The sequence below is a fragment of the Oncorhynchus clarkii genome, chromosome 26 (assembly GCF_045791955.1).
Source record: "Oncorhynchus clarkii lewisi isolate Uvic-CL-2024 chromosome 26, UVic_Ocla_1.0, whole genome shotgun sequence".
NCBI lineage: Eukaryota > Metazoa > Chordata > Actinopteri > Salmoniformes > Salmonidae > Oncorhynchus > Oncorhynchus clarkii.
The window spans coordinates 11878348-11896920 of record NC_092172.1 but is presented as its reverse complement, the minus strand read 5'-3'; the positions used below and the strand labels follow the sequence as shown (position 1 = coordinate 11896920).

At 46.4% G+C, this 18573-nt stretch overlaps 1 protein-coding gene across 5 annotated transcripts in view; it reads left to right on the top strand.

Moving 5' to 3' along the window:
• The window catches only part of LOC139384324 (protein MTSS 2-like), a 71466-nt gene extending 56141 nt beyond the window's left edge, over window positions 1–15325 (top strand). For 2 of the 5 annotated variants that reach the window (XM_071129003.1, XM_071129006.1), the window contains 10 exons: window positions 210–284; window positions 2091–2248; window positions 2723–2830; window positions 3230–3327; window positions 6822–7041; window positions 7389–7463; window positions 7920–8069; window positions 8569–8745; window positions 9174–9339; window positions 9581–15325. In XM_071129003.1, coding sequence (XP_070985104.1) covers window positions 210–284; window positions 2091–2248; window positions 2723–2830; window positions 3230–3327; window positions 6822–7041; window positions 7389–7463; window positions 7920–8069; window positions 8569–8745; window positions 9174–9339; window positions 9581–10356 — 2003 coding nt within the window. In that variant the 3' untranslated portion in view covers window positions 10357–15325. The remainder of the gene's footprint in view (window positions 1–209; window positions 285–2090; window positions 2249–2722; window positions 2831–3229; window positions 3328–6821; window positions 7042–7388; window positions 7464–7919; window positions 8070–8568; window positions 8746–9173; window positions 9340–9580) is intronic. The other 3 variants (XM_071129004.1, XM_071129005.1, XM_071129007.1) reach the window with 3 other exon arrangements.
• Window positions 15326–18573: the final 3248 nt, after the last annotated feature.

Genomic DNA, 18573 nt, shown 5'->3' with positions numbered 1-18573 from the left:
GTAACCATTGTTGTGCCAGAGCGCTCACTGCACATCAGCGAGCATGGTGGAGAGGTGAGGAGTGATGTATGGCAAGTAGGAATGAGGGGGGGATGACTAGGTGGCCATGATGAAAACATCGTGATGGTGGGACACAGGCAGGGTACCTCTGGCCAATCATATTCCCCTGTCCAAAGTGGATGACATTCTGTCCTCTCTCTCTCCTCCAGAGTACAAGAGATCTCGTCATGAGATCAAGAAGAAGTCCTCAGACACCATGAAACTGCAGAAGAAGGCCCGGAAAGGTAGGCTGCTCCTCTTCTCTCTCTCTCCGACTGACAGCTAGCATGGCTGAACACTCCAAACTGCCCTCTCCGGCGATCCAGCGCTCTATCACAGCAGGCTGTGCATTTTGTTTGGGCTCGATAACTATAGGTTAACCCGGACATTCTCTGTTATGTAACGGTCTCAGCTGTGTCTTCCCTTCAGCATGACATTACAGTAGTACTAGTAGTAGTGATGAAAATGTCAAGGTCAAATCCTCAAGGTGAGATCCTTTGCCAAGGCATTCTGACTATATCAGAGTTTTTTTGTGTTTTTTAAGCGTTTGACATAGCTGACGTGTGTTTGCAGATTGTTGACGATTACAGTTTGGTCTTTTAAAAGGGCCATCGCCTCAAATCACTACAGAGAGGGGGTGAAATGAGGGAAGCCGCAGTGAGGGAGGGAGAACATAGCTCCACTCCATGTTAGTGAAGACTGAGGTTATAGAGCAACACTCTCCCCTGGTGGTCAGGATGATAATGACACGCCTTCCCTCATTCGCGATATAACAGTTCACTCTGATCCAGCAGCCAATAAATACTGTTGTCTATTTAAGGCTGTTTCTAGACAGTTGCCAGGCAGATGCAAGAATCTAAAATGATGAACTGAGGTGTATTTAATCTGAAAACCGGTGTACATTGATGTTTGGGTCGAATTGGTTTTGATTTGGCTGCAACAGTGTTTTTGCTCTAACCGTGCCCACTTTGGCTGTGAACTGAGCTGTGATGGCTTCCTTGTACTAACCCTAACGATGAGCTCAACGATCTCTGCTCTCTCTCCTTTACCCCTGTCACCCCTCTGACCCTCTATATGTCCCCCAAATTCCTCCTCTCAACCATCTTTGTTGTCCCTTCCTCCTTTTTCTCTCCCCTCCTCTCTCCCTCTCTGTCTGTGGTTGATTTCCGTTCTGTAGAAATCCAGGGTAAGTATGTGGTTCTCGTCCCACAACACTGCTATGCTACAGCTTCTTCTTTACATGTATTCTGTGTAGAGGGGCTTCCCATGACCAAAAAAAGGACTATTGGGAGACAGTAAATGGCTACGTGGTTTACACCACTATAATGCATTTGGCCTGATACACTCATCTTCAGGTAGTTTGGCCCGCTAGCTGCAACCTTTAAACGTCTTCTTTCTGAGCCCTCTGGAAAGCTGCCCTGTGACATTTGTGACTCCTGCATGACTTGTTGTTCTAAAGCTCTTTCTGCTTTCTGCTCACAGCACTGGTTGCTGTTGACTAAGACCCCCCTCCCCCCCTCCCCCTCCTTGCTTCTCTACCATGGTCATCTCTGACACTACTCCCTGCTGCATGACTTAACATTACAAGACATTTTGAAGACACTTTAATTTGTTCATTTTTTTTCATTATTTGGTTTTATCTCATGTAGATACCGTACCAGTGTAGTATTTGTAGATCATTCTGTCCTGTGTCCATGGTGTCTGTTATTGGCTTGGGGGACCGAGAAGGGAGGGATGGGAGGAGGGGAGGGGCGACATTTTGTCCCTTCAAGCCCAGACACACCACACATTTTCTAATCTTTTCTTTCTCTCCTTCTCCTCTCTCTTGTGTGTCACACTTTGGTTTTTCCTTGTGACCTCTCTGTTACCCTCTTCTCCTGCTTTTGTCCTTCTACCATCCCCTGTCCTCTTCCTTGTCCCGCTCCCTGCATTCTCTCTCCATTCCCAATCCCCGCCACTCCCTGTATACAATGTCCCTGCCCTCTGTTTCCCTTTCCCTGCTCCTTGTTCCTGTCACCCTGTCCCCTGTGCTCTTCCTCCTGGCTTCCCAGGCCGAGGGGACCTGCAGCCCCAGCTGGATAGTGCCATGCATGATGTGAATGACATGTACCTGCTGATGGAGGAGACAGAGAAGCAGGCGGTGCGCCGCGCTCTGGTGGAGGAGAGGGGACGCTTCTGCACCTTCATCGGCTTCCTGCAGCCTGTGGTGGTAAGACTGGAGGAGGGGAGGCAGGGGCTGTATGGGGAGGGGAAACACCAGGGAGCCGGGGTGAGACATAGGACCAATCCCTAATCGTCCCGTCATCCCTACGCTTTATGCACTTGTGGAGATCTGAGAGGTTTTGATTGGTGCAAGCAATATGATAAAACTTCCATCGAGCCTATCAGAGGGTGAGGTGGAGCTATTACCAGGTTGCTCATACCAATTAAATCCTATCATGTGTTTAGGGGACGATTTGGGATTGGGCCAGAGTGAAGATGAAACGGGAGGAGGGGAGACTTGTCAGGGGCTGAAACCTAACTTGGGGGGAGAAAAGTCAATAAGCGACCAGCTAAAATATATTGACATTGCCCTCTAGTGTTGAGTCAAAGCTGAACAGTTGTAGTCATTCACCTAAGGCCAGCGCTATTGCCATAAATAATAACACTAACTGACTTAAATGAGTCTCGTTGTTTTGATCAGAATGGAGAGATTGCCATGCTGGGAGAGATCACTCACCTCCAGGCCATTATTGATGACCTCACTGTGCTCACCACTGATCCCCACAAACTGCCCCCCGCCAGCGAGCAGGTGCCGACGCTCTCTTCTAAGATATATTTGTATTGTTTTTAGTCTAGTATTTTAGTCTAATGCACCTCTCAGTCCCACCGTCTAGACAGAGGTCATGAAATGCTAGGTGGAAGAGTGCTTGTGTGATAGTGAAATGTGCCATAACAATAATAGCATCATAATGTGTACCAGCAAGCAATATGCTATTCATTCATCTGAATGTGATAAAGATGTCGGTTTGTACAGAGTTTGATTAGTAATGCCTAGGAATTCCTACAGGGGAAGCATGCAGTTTACCAGCTCATGCATTACAACTTAAGCTAATGCTAATGTGTCCATGTGAATCGTTCTCATATTTCCCCCCTTTCAGGGGTATAACACTTATATGGTGCTGACTGGTTTGTCCTCGCTCTCTCCCAGGTGATTAAAGACCTGAAGGGTTCAGACTACAGCTGGTCCTACCAGACCCCTCCCTCCTCCCCCAGCAGTTCTGGCTCCAGGAAGAGCAGCATGTGCAGGTACGAACCAGAGGGAGACAGGACACATGGACTAGAAATACAGACATTTGTATTGACCTGGATTCATTTGATTTGATCAACAAAGGGGGGGGGGGGGGTTGTTTTGATCCAAGGTGTGTGGATGATATGTTGTAGGCTGTGTGAGTGTGATCATGCAGTATATCTGACAATAAAAGGTGACAGCGAAAGTGTCAGTGAGAGGTGGCGATCAGATATGTGTCGTGTCTTAGTAAAAGAGGCGCCCCTGCATGGCTGCACATGTCTGTCTGTATGAGAGTCTACTGAGTGTCTGTCTGCTGGTCCATGTGTCTGTTGTCCTACTGTGTCCTCTGTCCTCACAGTTTAATCACAGATGGCGCCATATGGCTTGCAACACTCAGAGCACTTTTCTCTTAGTGGTGAAAATTACAACTTAAAACAGACTTGTTTGATGATAATGAATAGCACATAACATTTATGTTAGAATGTAGAGTTTTTTTCAAAATAATCCCTGTTTCCATGTGTGACGAAGTAGGACACTTATTAGGTCTGAAGTGGTGTCTTCTATTCTGAAGAAGTATCTCTCAGGCTTGTCACGATAGTGCTCTGTGTCGCTTGTGTCACTGTCTGGGAGGCCATGTCTTCGGGCATGCCAGCAATCCTGCCCTGTACCCTGTGTGTCTAATCTACCCATGCTTGGTTCTCACACGGTCTTAACTTGTCTTTCCATGTTTCCTCTTCCTCTCCCTTCCCAACCCTCTACCTCTGACCCCCCCCCCCCCCTCCACCCTCAACATGTCTATCCCCATCCCTGCATGTGTGTGTCTCCCAATCTCTCCACTCGCATTCACACTTACCCTTGGTGTTCTGTGTGTTTGGCATCTTCACTATTTCCTGTGGTTTAATCACTTCCTATTCCTCTGTATTTGCACGGCCTCTCTCTCTTCCTGTGTGTTTGGCTTCTCCACTCTGTGCTTCCTTCCCCCCTATTCTGGTTGGGTTCCCCTATTTCACTGCTGCTGCTTTCTACTTTCAACTTCAACTTGGAAATGTCCTCATCTTAACCTCTGGCCATCATATAAACTACTCGTCTCTCTCATTTGAACTCTACCCATCGTATAAACTACCAACCATATAAACTACTCGTCCCTCACATATGAACTCTACCCTTCATATAAATTACACGTCTCTCTCATACGAACTCTACCCATCATATAAACTACCTGTCTCTCTCATATAAACTCTACCCATCATATAAACTACACGTCTCTCTCATACGAACTCTACCCATCATATAAACTACACGTCTCTCTCATACGAACTCTACCCATCATATAAACTACCCGTCTCTCTCATATGATCTCTACCCATCATATAAACTACCCGTCTCTCTCATACGAACTATACCCATCATATAAACTACCCGTCTCTCTCATATAAACTCTACCATCATATAAACTACCCGTCTCTCTCATATGAACTCTACCCATCATATAAACTACCCATCATATAAACTACCCATCATATAAACTACCCATCTCTCTCATATGAACTCTACCCATCATATAAACTACCCGTCTCTCTCATATGAACTCTACCCATCATATAAACTACCCGTCTCTCTCATATGATCTCTACCCATCATATAAACTACCCATCATATAAACTACCCGTCTCTCTCATATGAACTCTACCCATCATATAAACTACACGTCTCTCTCATATGAACTCTACCCATCATATAAACTACCCGTCCCTCTCATATGAACTCTACCCATCATATAAACTACACGTCTCTCTCATATGAACTCTACCCATCATATAAACTACCCGTCCCTCTCATATGAACTCTACCCATCATATAAACTACCCGTCTCTCTCATATGAACTCTACCCATCATATAAACATTCCCGTCTCTCTCATATGAACTCTACCCTTCATATAAACTACCCGTCTCTCTCATATGAACTCTACCCATCATATAAACTACCCATCATATAAACTACCCGTCTCTCTCATATGAACTCTACCCATCATATCAACTACACGTCTCTCTCATATGAACTCTACCCATTATATAAACTACCCGTCTCTCTCATATGATCTCTACCCATCATATAAACTACCCGTCTCTCTCATATAAACTCTACCATCATATAAACTACCCGTCTCTCTCATATGAACTCTACCCATCATATAAACTACCCATCTCTCTCATATGAACTCTACCCATCATATAAACTACCCGTCTCTCTCATACGAACTCTACCCATCATATAAACTACCTGTCTCTCTCATATGAACTCTACCCATCATATAAACTACACATCTCTCTCATACGAACTCTACCCATCATATAAACTACACGTCTCTCTCATATGAACTCTACCCGTCATATAAACTACCCATCATATAAACTACCCGTCTCTCTCATGAACTCTACCCGTCATATAAACTACCCGTCTCTCTCATATGAACTCTACCCATCATATAAACTACCCGTCCCTCTCATATGATCTCTACCCATCATATAAACTACCCGTCTCTCTCATATGATCTCTACCCATCATATAAACTACCCGTCTCGCTCATACGAACTCTACCCATCATATAAACTACCCATCATATAAACTACCCGTCTCTCTCATATGAACTCTACCCATCATATAAACTACCCGTCTCTCTCATACGAACTCTACCCATCATATAAACTACCCGTCTCTCTCATACGAACTCTACCCATCATATAAACATTCCCGTCTCTCTCATATGAACTCTACCCATCATATAAACTACCCATCATATAAACTACCCGTCTCTCTCATACGAACTCACCCATCATATAAACTACCCGTCTCTCTCATACGAACTCTACCCATCATATAAACTACCCATCATATAAACTACCCGTCTCTCTCATACGAACTCTACCCATCATATAAACTACCTGTCTCTCTCATATGAACTCTACCCATCATATAAACTACCCGTCCCTCTCATATGAACTCTACCCATCATATAAACTACCCGTCCCTCTCATATGAACTCTACCCATCATATAAACTACCCGTCCCTCTCATATGAACTCTACCCATCATATAAACTACCCGTCCCTCTCATATGAACTCTACCCATCATATAAACTACCCGTCCCTCTCATATGAACTCTACCCATCATATAAACTACCCGTCCCTCTCATATGAACTCTACCCATCATATAAACTACCCGTCTCTCTCATGAACTCTACCCACTGCTTGCTCTGCTCCTCTGGCCGATACATCACTGTACCTTGCTACCATCAATCTCCCTTTTTTTCCCCTTTGTCTCACTTCATCACTCTCTCCCCATATCCATCTCTACACACCATCGTTCAACTTCCTACCTTTTCCACCTCTTTCTTCATAAATGTGGTTTATATCATATCCCCATACCTTAAACACTTCCCTTCACCCTGCCTGACCCTCTTCCCTGCCCCCTCACCACCCTCTCACCCTGGCCCCACCCCCCTGCAGCAGTGTGAACAGCGCCCACAGTAGCGCCTCTCGCTCCTCCGGAGGCTCTCAGACTCACTCACCCAGTTCGTCCTATCGCTACCGCAGCCTGGCCCAGCCGCCACCAGGGAACGCTCATCGCCTCAGCAGCGTCTCCTCCCACGACTCAGGCTTCATATCACAGGACGCCAACGTCTACTCCAAGCCTCCCTCGCCCATGCCCTCTGACATCACCAGCCAGGTATGACTGCCATCACAGATATGTATGGTGTGACTGCCGTCACGGATGTGTATGGTGTGACTGCCGTCACGGATGTGTTTGGTGTGACTGCCGTCACGGATGTGTATGGTGTGACTGCCGTCACGGATGTGTATGGTGTGACTGCCGTCACGGATGTGTATGGTGTGACTGCCGTCACGGATGTGTATGGTGTGACTGCCGTCACGGATGTGTATGGTGTGACTGCCGTCGCTGCAGTGCTGAAACGTAGCTCCGCCCCCTCCTTGGTTTTATTTCCTCCACTCTTCTGCCTGATGTCTCTTGGTTTTGCATTCATTCTCCTTCTCGACCTCTCTTCCTTTCTGCAGAAGTCATCAAGCTCCGCATCCTCCGAGGCATCCGAGACCTGCCAGTCAGTCAGTGAGTGCAGCTCTCCCACAACGGTCAGTACAACAGCTCCCTCGCTCTCCTGTCCTAATGTGTGGATCTCCCGTTTCTTTCAGTCTGTCACACGATTAACTGACTTTGAATCAGAATGTGAATACACTATAGCCGTGCTCTGTAATGTTGTGCCGTATACGGTGTATGAGAGAAGCTGGTAAAACTGACCAGCTGGATTCTCTCCCTAAGTGTGTGTACTTCATCAGCCCAGGGGAACTTGTGGTCATCTGCTCTGTCACCGCTGATTTCTTGTCTTTGCCCTCTTCTGCTACTCATACACTTTGTGTGTGTTTGGGACTGCAGATGCACGTACTTGCGTGCATGCACCTGTGTGCGTGTGTTTGTGTGTGTATGTATGTACGGTATGACCCAGAGGTCACATCACAAAGGCTCCTCCCATAAGCCTTTGGCGTTGATGGATGCTCTGACGATCACGATCTTGTCTCTCCGTTCCGCAGTTTGGCTCGTCCTTCGCTACCTTCCGTCCTGCTCTCTCTCACACTGGCTCCATCAGGCCTCTCTCTGTCATACTTCCTGCGTCCCCACCCTATAACTGCTCCCCTGGATCCAACACTACCTCTCCCACATCAAAGGTTCCTTGCTGGAAGGTTTGTTTTCATCTGCACACTTTACTTTGCAATTTTTGGTTATTTATTTTTTTGGTTTGTGTTTTAATTTGTGCTTCTTGAGTTAACGCTTATTCACCAGGTTTTTCTTTTCATTTCACCATCTGCTTAACTCATTCATGACTTCATTACTTTGCTCCCTAACCTGTGTGCCTTTTGTGTTGTCGTTGGCCAACAGTCTCACCCCCTGGTGTCAAATCTCCTGTGTGGTGATTTGCTAAACTGAGCAGGCCATGGGTGGAACCCATTTCACCTTTCGAAGTCTCACAACCTCAAAAGGCTTCAAACCAATAAACCCACTTATCAACTTGGCCCAATACCAAGCACTCACTCGCACACAATGAGGAATCCCCCCCCCCCCCACACACACACTGTACCCAGATGAAAGGCGTCAAACTGCTGGATAGTGAACGGGTCTCTCTCATTAGAGAGTTCACTGTTGCTTTTCGCTGCTTCTTATTAACCACCCCCACCTCTTCAGGATTGGTCCAAGGCAGGTTCTTATGAGCAGCCATTGGCTGCCACGCTTCAGCGGCGGAAGGAGCCCCTGGATAGGCTGAGGGAGAGCGAGGTATCCCCGGGCTCCCAGGGATATGCTGGTGCTCACCCAGACGATGTCCAGAGGCCCCGAATGACCCCCGCCACCATCGCTGCCAAGGTAACAGAGATTTACCTCACAATGGTGTGAATACAAGACACATTCAGCTATATCACAACTGTTGTATTTTAACCCCGAATTGGATTTTGGTGGTTATAGTCTGTCCGTTGTGCTTGGTAGTGGTCCCGTGCTCCTACCGTATGATGTGTTTTCAAAGGCAATTGATTGCGATACAGTTAGATCCTAGATTGCAATACGATTCTGGAAACCTTGAACTTAGTTATCATCCTAATCATGCGTTAGTCCCGTGTTAGTCCACTAGTCACGTGTAGCTCAGTTGGTAGAGCATGAAGCTTTCAGAGGAAGGGTTGTGCGTTCAATTCCTATGAGGGACCTGTACGAAGAAAAGTGCTCTGATGTACGCACTCTGTAAGTTGCTCTGGATAAGAGCATCTGCTAAATGACAATGCGTTGTTGCTTCCTCCCAGCACGGCGAAGAGGTGTCTCCAGCAGCCAGTGACCTGGCCATGGTCCTGACCCGTGGTCTCAGCATGGAGCAGCAGAAGAGCAACAGGGACTCCCTGCAGTACTCTAGTGGCTACAGCACCCAGACCACCACGCCCTCCTGCTCCGAGGACACTATCCCCTCTCAGGGTACCACTCTGACACGTACACTCCTTCTCTCGTAGAGTAAACACCAATACATACAGAAGTCAACCTCACTTACATTAACCAACAGAGAATGCACTCACTGTCCTCTCTCAAGGTAACAGACATGTACTATACCCACTCACAACTTAAAGAGTACACACATCCCTTTCCTTGGTAGCTCTCCATCGAGATGCAACACTCTGAATAGCACACCACATCCCTCCCGTCTTTCTCTCTCCCCCAGGGTCGGATTATGACTGCTACTCTGTGAATGGAGATGCCGAAGGTGAGGCGTCAACTGACTTTGACAAGTCCTCCACCATCCCCCGCCACAGCAACATCGGCCAGAACTACCGCCGCATGATCCAGACCAAGAGGCCGGCCAGCACCGCTGGTCTGCCCAGTGGGGCCCAGGGCGGAGTGCCTGGAGGGGGAGGGGGCATTGGGACCCCTGGGACTGCCACCATCCGCCGAACCCCATCCACCAAGCCGGGTGTGAGGCGCACCCTGTCCAACGCGGGCCCCATCCCTATCCGCCCCCCCATAGTGCCAGTGAAGACACCCACGGTGCCTGATGCTCCTGGGGGGTACCCCGGGCCTCCGGTACGTGTGGGCAGTGAGGAGTGCGTGTTCTACGTGGCGGATGACTCCTCCCCCAACACGTTGGAGTATGTGAAGGCCTCTCCCAAGCGTCTGAGCCTGCCCAACACAGCGTGGGGGTCTGGGGGAGCGATGGAGATGAGTGTGTATGTCCAGCACGGCTCTGAGGAGGACCAGATGATAGCCGCTAACCGCCACAGCCTGGTGGAGAAGATAGGAGAGCTGGTGGCCAGTGCCCATGCCCTTGGGGAGGGACAGTTCCCCTTCCCCAACCTTCCTGATGACCCCCCACCTGGCCCGGCCCCCCAGCACGACCCCCAGACCACCGGGTCAGGCACCGACGTGCTGGTGTCCATCCGCAGGGGTGTGCGGCTCCGCAAGACCGTCTCCAACGACAGGTCAGCGCCCAGGATTTTGTGATGGTCCGGAGCGGAGGGAGCGCAGCCTGCACCCACCGTGGTGCCCCAACCACTACATACAGTACTGACTCTGTAGTAAAGAAGTTAATATGACAACAGAAGATTACAAAAAAACAAGTTTTAATTAGAAGTAAATGATAAATAACAATAATAATGCTGATAATGAAAAAGTAAATGATGAATAATAATGACAGGCTCTGGCCACTATAACTCTGTCGTGTCTGGGCGCATGTTTGTTTAATTAGCACTACCATCACCATGGGATCCTCAGACTGTATATAGAGACTCTGTCTGGACTAACTGCCGAGAGAGAGACCTGGTTTATAGGGACCTGGACTTCCAGCCACCCTCTCCACCTCCTCCCACAACCCCCCCACTCCTCACCCAACCTCTTACCCCCCCATTCTAGAGTAAAACAGAGGGAAGCAGGTGGCGGAGAGACAGATGAAAAGTGGGGTCAATAGGGGGTCCCATCTCTCCCTTTAGCTCGGGCCACAAGGCTCTGACAATGCACTGTTAGCTTTAAACCATGGCTAACCGTGTGTGTGTGTGTGTGTGTGTGTGTGTGTGTGCGCGCGTGTAAGAGGTGGGCAGAGTTCTGCTGCAGGTCAGCCGGTTGTATTTGAGGGTGGGGCTTCTCTCCTCTGTGTCGTTTGTTGTTACCCTCACACGGGGCACACACTGGCTAAATCAACGTTGTTTCCACATCATTTGAATGAAATGACGTTGGACCGATGTGGAATAGACGTTGAATTGACGTCTGTGCCCAGTGGACTGTTTTTATTGTGACATTTGATTTCCTGTTACCACTGTATGAGAAGCTACAAAATGAAGCCAGGCGTATATATTTTCTAAATCCAGAGAGAACATGTTAATAAGAAATGGAGCAATAAATGTGTTTTATTTTCTGCTTGCGGAGTGGAGGAGAAACAGAAGCTGTTATCGTAGGTTTAGGTTCTCTTTTTTTAACTTGCAGGCAATCATCAGGCATGCTCAAGTACACATGACAGTGGCTGTCTAACTTTGGCCATTGGCTTTTCTCAAGTCCTGGCCTGATGTGTTAAAAAAAAAACAGAAAAATCCTAGAAAACTGAAGCACTTTGAAGGTTAGTTTCTAGTGTGACCACTAGGAGTCAGTGTGGTCACGCTATGTGATGAGACGAGGGTGCTGGGGGACTGAGACAGTGGGTTGCCATGCGGTGTGCTGAGTGCGTGCCACAGACCAGTGAGTGAAGCAGTTCAATTGGTGAGAGAATAGGAAGATCGAAAAAGGAAGTGATGAAGAAAGGTGGAAAATGGGACCGGAAGGATACGCCATTGGAGGCATGGTTATGTACAATGGGTCCATGCTGAAAAAAACGGATTTATAATGTAGATCATAACATTTATGTAAAGAGGGGGATGGTAAGCTGCTGTACTAGTCATCACCTGTTGTGAGTCTCAAACATGAGATCCATAGCTCATGTGAACCATGTGCAGCCTTACTCGGAGCTGGCTTTGCTAAAGACATTAGAATGAAAGTGACTATAGCCAGGGAGAAACAGTGTGGATAATGTAAGGGGTTGCCAGAAGAAGGCGGATATTTATGTTTACAGAGTTAGCTGGAAGAGAGTTGCTGCAGTGGAGAGAGATGGAATGAGCATTTCACTGCCTGTTCATACTGTAAGCCCGAGTCGAGAGTCAGACGCACAGGTGGAAGTCGAGACTAGAAACTGTATGAATATATAGTAACCTTTCATAAAATTATGTTGCCATATTTTTGCAATAATGTTATGCTGTAGTCTTACTTTTGTCAATGAAAAAATTATAATTCCAGAGAACAATGAATCACAGTGATATGGGATCTGAGCAGGCAGAAAGAGAGCATTATTCTGACCGTTGTACTGTAGGGTAGTGATGAACTTCATGGATGTCTGCCCAATGCTCCCTAGCAGTGAATGTTGATGTCCTCACCTTGACGACAATGACCATTACAAGATGTATCTCAATGCTTATTTTGTTTAAAAAAATGTTTTTATTTATTTTGCTTAAATAGAGCACTGTTTTAGAAATGCCTGTGGCTGTTTTAAAGCGAGGATCTGCTTTGAGAAGATGAGAGAAACACCTGGTATTGTAGAATATCGCTCATCTGCTGGAGTGCTGAAATAGTACTTCCGCAAGAGGCTCTGTAAGACGGTATGTGTGGGTGGGTGTGGGTGTGACGCGGGGTGGCGGAGGAAGGGGAGAGACCAGCAGTCTGGTGGGCGTGGCCCAGGGTGAATGTGACCTCCCGTGGCACAGTGCATTCTCGACCAGAGGATGCTCATCCAGAGAATGTCTGCAAAGCACAGGTCAGAACGATGTATATTTATATATACATATATACATACATATACTGTTTAAGAAGTTGAACACTAATTGTACAGGTCAAATTGCTAGAATTAAAAAAAAAAAAGTTTAACTCACTTTACATTACTGAAGAAATGTTTGTCTTTTTAACTGTGTAGACTTAACTCTGGCAATTATTCTGTTCCAATTTCTTGTCACGCTTGAATTACTCTGCTTCATTCTGATTGTGTGTGATGCTCCTTACCGTTCCCGAGACCCCAACTATGTAACCATCACTTCTATCAGAGCATTAGAGCGAGAGAAAGACAGGATGTGGCACAGAGACAGACAGACAGACCGAGTGAGACTGGGCCGTTTGCTAGTGTGTGTTAGACTGAGAGAACCCCTACAGGGGAACTACAGGGATGTCAGTCTTGGTTGTCTCTCTGCCTGGGATGAGGTGACACTCTCCAAGACCCCATGGTGGATGACTAGCAGTCACCTCACTCCCTCACACCCCCACAGCTGGGCTGTCTCTGGATATGTGAAGGCCTCTCCCTCTTTCCTCACTATCACTTGCTTCTCGCCATCCTCCCACTGGGCAGAGATGTCAGTTTAACGTCTAGTTTCGATTTACATTTGGTTGAGTTGTCATCTAACAATAATTCAACATTAAATCAATAAAAAAAATTATGTTAAAAGTTGGGTGCGAAAAAGACGGATGCCCTGGCGTTGATGACTTTTTAAACATCCAATTAGTTTTCCAAGTTGATTCAACGTCAACGCAGTTTTTTGGGGGTTGGAATGACGTGGAAACAACGTTGATTTAACCAGATTTTGCCCAGTGGGCTACCCCCACTCTCAATAAATGAACGCGTTTCTTTTTAACCTCTTATCCACCACAACCCCAACTCCTACTAGCAGCTCACTCCATAGCTTTCCTCAGCATCAGCTCTTAAGCCAAAGCCAAGCCCAAACTCCCAACAGGACTTTGACTGAAACACTTTCCCGCTGTGTGCTAATGCAAGGACGGAATAACTGTGTCGTCACAATAAAATGCTAGTTTCACATTAGAAGAACAACATTTCCATGAGAACATGATATGATGTCTCATGCTGGCTGGATTATAGCTAATGAAATCATTTAAATTAAACCTTAGCTTCACTCTAAGTGAGTGTTAATTTGCGATAAGTGCCCATGTGACTTCTCTCTCTCAAATCGGGTGAGTTGTTTGTCTGTGTATCCTGCTGCGCTTACCACGGGTGGTGTGTCCATAGTGTTAGCGCGGTCGTGAGGGGAATGGAGCAAATGGGTTGATGGGAGTGTTTTAGCATAATACACTTTTCTCTTCATGTCGAGTGAGGTTTGCACAGTGCTGTGTAGAGATGTATTTTTCACTTCCGTGTCTCTGCAATACAGCCTCGGTCGCAAATTACACATTTTTAAATAGCTTTTTGCATACTTATGCAGATCACTTTCACAATTTCAATAATAGAGAAAATGTGCTTTCATTGCCTTGTGAGTTTCACTGTGTGTGATTTAATACTCCCCCCGCTAAGCTATATAGAAATAACAATGGAACTCATTCATAATGTAGGATACTGGGTATGTAACAATAGGTCTCATTGGGTCTCCATGATGATTTGCCTAACACAGGTCAACCTGTCCTCCCCTCTTAATCCTGGATAAGAGCTTGGTTAATCAGCCTTATTACTCTAATAACATTAGAAAGTGGATGACTGTATGCCTTTATAGTCTAGGCTGGTGTCAGTGTCCGACCAGTGCGCACAGCCGTACTGTGACCTTGCAAATCACTTTATGCTGTTGTAAGGTAGCCAAACAGCCCTTTAACTAGCTTATAATTCATATGTTCAAGCATATGTCAGGGCAAAGATTGAATCAAGCTGGGTAGCTGTGGGGTGTAGGTCATGTATGGAGGTTATACTGTACGTGGTCTAGGAGTAGTGTGTTTACATTGTCTACAGGTGTTGCGTTGGTGTGTCTTCGTGCTCGTGAAGTCTGCCTCGACGTATGTTGAGGATCTCTGACACTGATGGAGAAACAGACTCTGCCTCGACACAAGGTGGCTACACGCCCACTCTCCCACCCACACACAGCCTGTCCCTGTCTATTTAAAAAGACCAACAAAGTCACCCCACAACGATGTCACCATCCGTTAACTCAACGCTGTCAGCTCCTGAGATGTAGTCAGGCAGGGAGGTGACGACTCGCGTTTCCAGGTGCCATGGTAACAGAACTGAATGTCTTATCACTTGTGGATTCTCTGTGGTTTCTTCTCTCTTCCTCTTCCCAAAGCCCAATCCAATATTAAAGCTACACCAATGCATCTATGAACATGACCCTTGCCACAGTTTTTATGAAGTCATTATTTTCATTACGGTATTGTGAAGAGAGATGTGCGCATATGTTTTTTTGTACAAAACCCCCTCCAATGGAGTCACGTAACGCTACAGGTGCTGTTTTCTGTCTTCTAATTTCTCTCCTCTTCTCTAATTTATTGTGCCCTTTTCTCCAAGGCTGTTTTGCCTCTTTCGCTGATAAGTTTTTCTTTTTGTATTATTAATCCTTTCAATTTGGTTTAGTCACTGCTAATGTAACAAAACGCACTGTGATGATTCCAGTATTAATAAAATATGTACTTAAACTGTGCACGAGTTCGAGAGCCGAGTCCTTCATTTGGCATTTAAAAATGTGTTTTAGCGGAATAAACAGCTCTCACTGTTAGAGGTTGAGAGTTGATAGGTAGAGCCAAGCCTTTGTTCCGTGTTTGGTCGACAGGGGGCGCCAGAGTTCTGCTAGGACTAACACTGAGGATGCTTTAGAACTCAGCAAGACAGATTCTGATTCCAGGAGGGGGTTGTGTCGGTAGCGCCAATTGATGCGTGTATGTCACCCAAAACTTCAATTAAGTTCAGCAGTAAGTCTAGCCTCCTGTGCCAACACGATGCTCAGTGTAGCTTGAAATAACAGAATGACCAGAGGGACAGAATACTGAAGTGTTGGTCTGTCTGGTTTATTTGGTATATATGTCACCCCAGTGTTACTGCTAGGAGATCATGCAGAAGCTCATCACCAGCAGCATACCACCCTGCATACCACTGCTGGCTTGCTTCTGAAGCTAAGCAAGGTTGGTCCTGGTCAGACCCTGGATGGGAGACTAGATGCTGCTGGAAGTGGTGTTGGAGGGCCAGTAGGAGGCACTCTTTCCTCTGGTTTAAAAAAAAAGTTTTAAAAAAAGCCCCAGGGCAGTGATTAGGGACACTGCTCTGTGTAGGGTGCCATCTTTCGGATGGGACGTTAAACGGGTGTCCTGACTTTCTGAGGTCATTAAAGATCCCATGGCACTTATTGTAAGAGTAATGGTGTTAACCCCGGTGTCCTGGCTAAATTCCCAATCTGACCATCACGGTCACCTAATAATCCCCAGTTTACAATTGTCTCATTCATCCCCCCTCTCCCCTGTAACTATTCCCCAGGTCGTTGCTGCAAATGAGAACGTGTTCTCAGTCAGCATACCTGGTAAAATAATGAATGAATAAAAAAATCCTGGACTCCACACAACGAGTTTGTGACGTCAGTACATGGAAAAAACCAGTCTGTCTTCATTAAACCACTGACAGAACAAGGACGAATCCCCTTTACTTAATGTCATCTCCCTAGCCACCATTTAAACCACACAAAGGGAACTTTAATTAAAAATAAGTGGGGCACAATTAAGCTGAGAACACCCGACTTTGAAACTCATGGGGACTTGGGGGCCTCCGCCTGAGTGAGACTATGGGGTTTCATGTCTGCTGTTCTGTGCTTCCCGTTTTGTTGAAACTAATTCAATGTTTAAAGGTACAAGTTGAGCTTCTCTAATAGCAAGCTGGTGGAGGAGATATTGAATGAGGTATTTCGTTGTTGTAGTTGAAGACCATGAGAGGGGTAGTAATTGTGGGGTATAGGGTGGGATGCTTTTTCAAAAAAAAAAATTTTTACAACTACATTCAAAGTTCCCGACAACAGGCTTTTTGCCAGACTTCAAGATCACAACTTGAGGAACTTAGAACAATTCATAGTTGTGAAATCAATGCTGCATTGTGTCATGCATATCAGTAATACAGCCCACACCCTGCAAGTTGACGTCTTTCATAAACAAACCTGATCAAGCGAGACACTTTGTTTACTTTTTAAAAATCTTCTGTGGTCTCATTCATTAAAAAAAAGTATTAGATTTATACTTGAACTTTGTCGTAAGATTTGACGGTGTGCTTATATTCGATTCATAAAAGATACTGAGCATAAACTACCTTGCTTACGCAGGTTCTAAGAAGCCATTTGTAATTTACGCACCTGTGATCTATAAATCTCAAATTGACGGCACCTGAACGTGCCTTACAATCAGCGATTCCCCCTTATAGAATGCTAGCACAAATTAGGGTTTAGTCAGGAATAGCCATGGACCAAAAGAGAAAAGCTAACCTTTTGGACTTCGCGATCACGGCTGTGGTAGGAGATTGAAGACAGGCAACACGTATTATTCGGTGGACTTAATAGTGGGTTGACGAAGCCAAACGGCTATCTTGGGAGTGTGTCGCCGCTGCAATGAACGAGGTGGGACAGCAAGACAGAACTGTGGCTGATGTGAAAGAAATGGTCTGACCTTAAACTGCAAGGGGGAAAAAATAATAGCCATAACCGCAGCATTAAGGCAACGGGAGGGGGGCCTGGCACGCCGGAGCTCTCCCAAATGGACCAGTGCATCGGGGCAATCATTGGTTAAAGCGCATACACTGGCACATACCCCGATGGCGACAGTAAATGTTTTTTTTAAAAAGGTGTTTCTTCTATTTGAGCTCTTCTGCTTTATTTTTCATATGGTTTAATCCCAATTTTTACATCGTTTAGCAGTAACATCGGAAACGGTGAAGTCGGCACGCGAATCCCCTACGACTGCATCTGTAATGTCTGCTTCCAACTCTCAAACATGTAGATCCCCAGAACGCAGCTCACTTTCCAGATCACCTGAATTCTGATCACCTGTTCACACACCTGTATGTCATTATCACACACTATTTAGTTGAGTTCTTTGCACCCCATCATTGTGCGGTATTATTTGTTTTGTGACACTTCTATTCGGAGCTCTGGTTTTCCCCGTAATCTAAAGCCTCCCGAGTATGATAGTGAAGCAGGCAAAAACTAGCGACGCATTTTGCCCAGTCCCTGCCTGTACTGTTATCAACCTGTTGCCTGATCTCCCAGACGATGTTACTAGCCTTTTCCCTGCTTGTACTGTTGCTTTTTTGGACCCCCTGTGTATGGCCGCCTGCCTGCCCCTAGACCCAGCTACCTGCCTCCTCCTGTGGTCCTTTACAAAAACACCTGCTGCGCCCTGCGCTTGAAACCAGCTGTCTCCCATCGTGTTCATTACAGCATCACTGGATAACGGTAAGTAATTAAGAGAATGTGTAACTGTGGTTGTCAGTAACTTTTATACAATACACACAGATTTTATTTTAATTCAAATAGAAATGGAGGAAGCTGTGTTGCAGCCCGTGTGTCGGTTGAGGGTGGCCCCTCCACCAAGGGAGAAAGTGCGTGAGGCTCCCAAATCAGCAGGTGCTAAATGTTTGGCCACAGGTGTGGAGGGTCTGTGTGCCGGGTCCCAATCCATGAGGCCCCGGTTCCCAAGCATCGCAGATGCCATGAGTGAGGGAATGTTTGGCCTACAGGGGTTGAGGGTCTGTCCACGTCTACAGTTCGTGTGTTGACCACCTCAGTCCTGCAAACCCAGAAAGTGTTGAACGCATTGGTTGGGCAGATTGTGACTGAAGTTGGAAGAATACACAGGGTTTTACTTCATTTACATAATGCAATTGATGACTGTTTTCCACTACGTTAATAAAAA